The 8,258-nt window shown below is 31.4% G+C and overlaps 1 protein-coding gene across 1 annotated transcript; it reads left to right on the top strand.

Annotated features, from left to right (window-relative positions):
• The first annotated feature begins 4,092 nt into the window (after positions 1-4,092).
• LOC102585208 (transcriptional regulator SUPERMAN-like) lies at positions 4,093-5,331 on the top strand. Its single transcript, XM_006361138.2, has one exon. The coding sequence runs from the start codon at positions 4,419-4,421 to the stop codon at positions 5,016-5,018; it is 600 nt and encodes a 199-aa protein (XP_006361200.1). The 5' UTR covers positions 4,093-4,418; the 3' UTR covers positions 5,019-5,331.
• Positions 5,332-8,258: the final 2,927 nt, after the last annotated feature.

Raw genomic sequence — 8,258 nt, forward strand, 5'->3', positions numbered from 1 at the left:
AAGTGCAGGTTGCACTCTAAGTGCAGGTCCAAGTGCAGGTTCAAGTGCATGTCCAAGTGCAGGTCCAAGTGCAGGTTGCACTCCAAGTGCAGGTCTAATTAGTGCTCAACAATCAACTTCTAGTGCAGGTGGCCAAAAAAGAAAGACTAGCACATGTTTGAGAGGTGGTGCAACTCTTGCATATAAGAAACCAAGACCAAAAAAAGCAAAGACAACTGGTTATGGTCTCTTATTTGGATCAGGTGGCAGTGTAACTGCGAGGGTATGTATTTTATCATTTAAACACATTAAATTGCTTTAATTGATATTAGTTCATCTTTAAGTTAAGATTTTTGTTGTTCTCTCAGTCTGGAAATACTGATAGGGTATTACATAGTGCTACATTGTCAAGTTCAACTCCTACCAATATTGATCTTGGTTACAAACCCAATGGACTAAGGTGGAAGGGAAGAGCTGCAATTACTCAAAGGCAGCTACGGGAGGAGAGTTACAGAAGCACTCAAGGCACACCAAGCACTCAAGGCACTCAAGGCACACATTAGATTTCACTTGGTTTAGCTTAATGACTTGATCCCAACTAACTTTATTTTGATTAATGACTTGATCCCAATTGTTTTGGTTATGCTATTAGGAAGACTTTGTTTTTGTATATGAATGGTGCCTATATGAATTTGTGTTAAGTTGTTATTGGGAAGACTTTGTTTTTCTGTATGAATTTGTGTTTGAATGAAGTTGCTATTCAGATTTCTGAAGCAAATGCCGTTCATTTCATTATCAAATAACACCTAGTACAAATTAATATATCTTAAAAATAACGGCTACAAACCAAATAACAACAATCACAATAACAGTGATATCAATACTAGTGTTTGATCCTTGTCTTCCTTGCCTTCCTTGTCTTCTATGTCTTCCTTGTCTTCCTTGCCCTGAACTCGTTGATGGATTCTTAATGTTGTATTGTTCTTGGCATGTTGAATCATTTGCATCAGCCCATCGGAAGAATCCACACCCATTACCGGATGAATATTTTTGGCAACCCCAAAACATTCTTCCAGGATTAGTTGGTGTTCTTGATGTCTTTAGTTCAGCATATATTCCACAGTAGCAACATCGAACCGTCATTGTGAAGACCAACAAAATCAAACCAACAAAAATACAATAGAACCACACAAAAAAAAAAAGATGAAACAAAAATACAATAGAATCACACACAAAAAAAAGATGAGTAGATCGAAGGAAAAAATAAAGGCACCAAAAATAAAAGAGAAAAAAATTTGAAAAGACAAAATCGAGAAAAAGAAGAGAAAAAAGCTCAAATTTGTCCAACAATGGTGTTTGAGTGAAAATAAAGAAGAAAGATGGCCTTTAAAGGTCAAAATCTGACCGTTACTTTATTTTTAAGGCATCTCACGCTCTTACCTTGTGTGTATCACACGCTCCATGTGGAGTCTTTCCACATAGGATGCCACATCAAAAAAAGTGTTTAAAATGTTGAGTTTGGATGGGTTCAGGGGTCCAGATGACAAAAGGATAAGTAGAAGGGTTCACAATACAAACAGATACAAGTACAAGGGTCCACCAGACCATTCTGCCGATTAAGAAACAATAAATGATAGAAGTAGTTTTACCAATTCACCCTTATTAAATATAATAAGTCAACTAAACATTGAAAAATGAATACTCCATCCTTTCATTTTTACTATGTCATCCTTACTATAAATAGTTCACCCATAATACTTGTCATTTTATAAAATCAATGTATGAATTACAATATTCTTCCTATTATACCCTTGATATCTAATTAGTCTTGAATATAGATTTTTGACCAAAATTTATTAAATCTATATCTTTTTTCTTGTGATAAATAAAGAAAAAGTACCTCTTAAATTGAAATCTAGCATATTTATCATTCATTGAAAAAATGACTTTTAAAAAACATTATATGAGGGTAGAATTGTAAACTTGCTTAATTTCTTAATGCAAGTGACATTTAAAAAGGTGACATATAAAAAGGAACAGAGGGAGTAGTATTTAATATTAAGGGTAAAATAGACACAAAATGACAAATTATTCATTGATTTTATTATAAATCGGACAAGTATTGTTGGACATCCCAAAATAGTATAGTGGACAAGTAAAGATGGACATATGAAGTATTAAAGAACATCTATTTTTAGTAAGAACGACCAGTAAATAGGAACGAAAAGAATAATAATTTTGTCCAAAATTCTACGATAAAACTTATTTAAGACAATTTTATTTTTTTCAAGATAACACTTATTTTTCATATGATTACGACACACTTAAATATAGTTTAACTTTAATATACTAACAAAATATATAAAGATATTGAATTTAAATAAACAAGTTTTCTCTTGCCATTTAATAATAACTACTCCCTAAAAAGCTTTTTTCGTGCTAGAGTAAAATTACAAAGATTTTAGTGTAATTTTATACAAGGGAAGTCGCCCAATAATATAGGACAAGAAGAAGAAGCTAAATAAATGGGGATAAAATATGAATGATCCCTATTATATATATAGACTATTGTACAATGCTGTCAACATTTTATTCCTCATACACGGCAGATTCGATTTTAAAAAACCTTATAATTAATCAGGGCATTTTCGACAAAAGTGGGAACAACTATAAATGGGAAAGAATATAAAACAACATATATTCCAAAGAAGGGCATAAAGTTTATTACCTTGGAGAAGAATAAGAAAAAGAGAATGAATCATATATAGAACAGTTTTATTAATTAGTGTTGCAACTTAAATCGAGCAAGATAGTAATTAAGCATGGCCAATATATAATATCAGAGAAATTGACATAAATAGCCGCTCACCACAATTATAAATAAAAAATATTTTATTTTTTTGTATATCGATATATAATATACAGAAATATTTTTTTTTTAATATATTTAACTCACCAACATAATTATTTTTTATCGACCAGCCAAATACCTAACTTTTCTTATATATTAATCATCATAATATGTTTTTATTGTCTCTGAGAGAGTGAATTTAAACTAGTACGTACAGGCTACATCCTCCCAATGACGATGTACATTTTTGGAGCTATACATATAACTCTATACATGATTGTGTGAGTAAAGAAAAAAGAAATTTAGAACCTCAAAACTCTTAATCTTGGCTCTGTTTCTATTCCCAAAAGTTAGTTGGCATAGTAATTTGGCATCATGGCATATTTATAGTACTACCAAATGCCAATTAATAATGCATCAGATTGAAATAAAGACTCATACTTAAATATTGTCAAAGTTTCTAATTATTTGATGGTTCTCATTCTTAATTGCATGTTAAGCAGGCATATCATTAAAATCATCAAACATCTGATTTACTAGAATACCAACAAATTCAAATATTAGTATTATATCGGGATAAAACATAAAAATTCTTGAAATTATGTATATGAGGGTTCTATTATGCTCTTGAACTTATTCCTTTCATATTATTTACATTCCTAAACAAGGCAAGGGTCCTATTATCAAGGGGATGATATATAAGACTAGCATGATTCAGATGTGTAACTAATAATTTTGTCATAATTAAAAAGTTCTTTAAGCCTTATGCATAGTTAGTTAAAGTATTATATTTCGTACCAAAAAAAGTTTATTTCTTGTGACAGTGAGCACTCCCCATCAAGAGGAAGAGATTAGATTGCCAGTGAGATATCGACATAAATTCCTTTTTTAAAAAAAAAAAAAAGAAAAGATGGACGTTAATGCTTAAGTATATATTCTTGTTAATTTCTACAAATATTAGTCTTACAACTCTACTAGACAGATTATAATTATAATATTCCCAATTTTTGTTTTGAGTTCTAATTTTCTTTTGTTTTTCACCTGTAGCCATATTGGAGTCCGATTAAATTCGAATTTGCACCCGAAAGTCCCATATTGAGGTAAAGTGCTTCCTAACAAAGGCAACTCGAGACCTTTGATTAAAGGATGAAAGTTTTGAGTACTAATTAAGTAAGTCCAACTGTATATACTTTGAGAACATTGTATATATCTTCAGTATATCTAGGGTTTTCGTCTCTATTTCCTCACTTTTATCCCATCCTCTCATCTATCATTGCGCACTCGTCATCATATCTCTATCACCTATATATCGTCTTAAATGTTCTTAACATTATCATTCTTGAGCTTGAGCTTGACTCAGCTTCGAAAACTAGCTCAATCTCAAAATCAACACCTATAACAATAATTTGAGTTTTTCCCCTTAACTCAATTCCAAAAATTAGCTCAATCAATCCCACTATCAATATCTATAATAGCAACCTGGGCTCTTTTCTCGACTTAGCTTCAAAAACTGGCTCAATCTCAACATCATCAACAACAACAAAATTAGCATCACCAGTACCACCACCACCACCATCATTTCAATTGGATGTGGAACCCTAAGGATGCCGATGATTCGTGGGAAGTTAGGGCTTTTGAGGAAGATACTGGCAATTCCATGGGTGCAACTTGGCCACCAAGGTTCTATAGTTGCACCTTTTGTCGGAGAGAGTTCCGGTCCGCCCAAGCCTTAGGTGGTCACATGAATGTGCACCGTAGTGACCGTGTCAGGCTCAATCAAACACCGTCACATGCTTCAAATAGCTCCACAATTAATTTCCCCAATGTCAATTCTACCCTCCTTATCCAAAATCAAGAATTCATCCAAAATGGTGGACTTTGCTTTCTTTACTCCATGCCTAATTATCATAACCCTAATCATACAACAATTAAATCTAGTAATGTGGATCCCTCAAATATTCTCTCCAATATCTCACCCTTTTTGACAAATAATTTGATGTCTCCTTGCACTATTCCATCTTCAAATTTTCAGCCTCACAACATCAGCTCATCATCATTTAACACAAGTGAACATTCAGCATCTAATAGTACTAGTAACGACAATAATCGCGATAAGAGGGATTCAACCATTGAAGATGAGATTGATCTTGAGCTCAGGCTAGGATGGAGATCAGCAACACCAAGATGACAAGCCAAGAAATTACAAGGTGTAACACATATATATTGTGGGGGTTGATTCCTTCGATGGACACTCAACTAATATCTATTTCTGAGATAGTAATTGTTACTTGAATGACCATACGAGAAATCAACTCCAAAGTTGTGGTTAATTTGTTTCCTAGACTTGTTGTAAGAAGTGATTTTATTTTCTCTTTCACGGATTGATTTAATTATTTGTTGGGCTAGCTGGGACAGTACTGAGGAGTAATTAATAGTAGTAATTGTAATGATGATAAAAAAGTTTTTAGGGTTGGAATCCGAGCTAGACTGTTAAAAGAAGGTTGCAGTGCAATGTCATTTTCTACTTCCAGCCCATATGTATATTTTTGGGATCATATCATGTTTGGACGAATTTTTTGTCAAAAATATCCTTAAATTATATCTCAAAATGTAAATTATATTTTTAAATTATTCTTCTTAATAGAAACGTCCTAATATTTAAAAAGTTAACATTTTTTATCCTTATGTCAAAATTTATCAAACATGTGCATTTTACACTACTCTCAACAAAACTCCCTAAATTACACTTCAGATTAATCAATTCTTTTCATTTTGAGATACATCTATAACATTGTTGTGATTTTATTTTTATTTTTGACAACAATGCTTAGCATTATGCAGATTTTTTTAATTAGCAATTTTGTTTTCATTTATTTTCAAAAAATTATCAATTGAAATATTTTCTTTTAACCGAATCTACAAGAAGTGGTGCCGATCAGAGACTTATACTTTTAATAATGGAGAATGAAACTTGAGGGTCAAATATCAAAATTAGAATCTTGATCACTTTAACAGTAATTACCCCAAAAATTGTTGATTTTAGTAGGAGGTGAAGATGATGTGAAATTAAGCTCCAACTTTATTCAATTGGTAAAGGAGAAGAAGAACAAATCATGTCTCTCGACACCGTCCTAATTTCTTCTTCTTTTTCTTTTTTCAGCAAACAAGGGTTTTAGAGAGCTTTAATTTTGTTTTTGGAAGCTTTTTCCAACGAATAGTGAAATTATGGAGAAAAACTTTTGCTGATAATAGTAGGAACTGTTTTGTGCAGATTCCATTATTTTTTTGACAAATTTTAATAATAAGAAAGAAGTTATTAAGTTTTAAATATTTGGGAGACATTTCTTTGTTAAAAAAGATAATTTAGAAGTGTAATTTTAAATTGAGGTATGGTTTAAGGATATTTTTGGACTCTATTTGGACTCTGGGAAAGAAAAATAAATCATAAGCTTGGGATTTCACTTTGAGTTAAATCGAACTACCAAATAGTACGCACATTATTTTCTTTAACATAAGTTGTAGTATATTTACAGTAATTAATTGGAAAAAAGTACATTTTTTCTTAACTTGTAAAGATCACTTTTTAAACTACATATATATATGTGCATATTGATAAAAGGCGATCAGAGTAAAATCACCATTGAGTTTATGCTTGCTTGGATATTATATTATAAAGTGTGTGATCATCTAAAAATTTATATTGTTATAAAAAACATTTTTAATTACTTTACTATATACGTCTTGCAAAATATGAATTGTTTTTGTGGCAAAGAAGATCTTGCTCTTTGCCATCAAATAGGCTCAAGATGGGCTTTTTCATGAATCAATTACCAACTAATTTTTTTATTTTTCTAAAAAAATGGATAACGGTAAGTCTCAAACTCATAACTTTCACATGCTACTTTTAAAAATAAAGGTTTTTTTATCGCGAATTAGTGGAAAATTTATGCTATAGAATAAGATTTTTTCATTCACTTCCCACCAAACCACACTTACAGAAAAAATGCATAGTGGAAAGTAGATTTTCACTGAAACAGTGAGAAACTTTGTAATTTTTCCATACAAAACAGTACTACTTTTTCTCTTTTCACCGATCCATTCAAAATATATATGAAAATAGCTATTGAACAATTTTCAATGAGAAATTCAATGGAAATAGTGATTTTTAGTAGTGTGCTCTAGTACCATATTTATTTGACAGATAATGTTTTACCATATTAATTTAGATTAAATTGGAAGCTAATAATAATGTATGTATGTTTGATATTTTCCTTCACACAATATATTGAGTAGCTTACATATGGATGTTATTATATACACATAATCAAAGACATGATGAGTAGTAGAGTACTGCTAGTTACATTATAAGTAACACACAACTCATAATCTAATTAATTAGACTAACACTTATTAAGTGGAAGATTACTCTGATCATGATCACTTATTGGTGGGGCCGGGGTTAGGTATAGACCTCAACCTATAGATATAAAATATCACAGTAAAAGTTGAGGGTACAAGAGGTGGCTTTTGTCCTGGCCTCCTTGAGAGATACATTTAGAATGAAAAGCTCATCTGATTGGAGCAAATGACCTATATATTCTAATTAAAAATTAAAGGATTTGACAATTTACATGGACAAATTTATACAAAAGTGTAGTGTCCTTTCACATGTTTAATTCTAAAACAAGAAGGTTCATGTCGATCATTCTTCAAAAGAGCTTGGTCTAATATATACTATTGAAGCATAAATTTAATTCGTTAATTATTTTAAGAAATATCATCAAAGGATATGGTGCAGTAGATGAGGTTACTCTTTTCCTAAGTAAAGGTCTCACTTTTGAGACCCAAATATGAAAAAAAATCTTAGTAGAAAGTGCTATTCGGATTAGTCGGGCTCCAATCTGAATAATGAAGACTAGATACAAAAAAAAATAAAAAATTAGGAATTCCCCAATTTGTAAAGAAAGAATGTACTTTTTTTCCTTGTCATCATGTTGTTCCAATTATTGCGAAGTCAAATTAGCTTTTAATCTCAGCATGAAAAGCAAATTAGACTAATCGATGGTACGGAGAAGCTGTTTCTGTTTTTATAGTATAATTAATTAGAATGTGGAGGATTTAATTTCCATAGATAGAAATTAGCTCTTGATCCATATCCATATGAATGGCACATAATATATACTTCGATATTGATGTGTTACATGCATATGCTTAGGGGTGACAAATGGTTGGATTGGATCGGATTTGGACGGATTGAATATGGATTGAGCAAAAATGATTTGGATTACAATCCACCCAAATAAAATATGGGTAAATATGGATTTGGTCAAATATGGTTTGGATAAAATGGTTCTAACCATTTAAAAAAAATTGTTTTTCAAAAAAAAATTACCCCCTCCCCCGGGGATCCCCTCCTCCCCCACCTTCC

Source organism: Solanum tuberosum, unplaced genomic scaffold (assembly GCF_000226075.1).
Source record: "Solanum tuberosum cultivar DM 1-3 516 R44 unplaced genomic scaffold, SolTub_3.0 scf00346, whole genome shotgun sequence".
Lineage (NCBI taxonomy): Eukaryota > Viridiplantae > Streptophyta > Magnoliopsida > Solanales > Solanaceae > Solanum > Solanum tuberosum.

Excerpts from the sequence above, each read along its gene's own strand:
- LOC102585208 (XM_006361138.2), top strand. The coding sequence starts at position 4,419 with ATGTGGAACCCTAAGGATGCCGATGATTCGTGGGAAGTTAGGGCTTTT.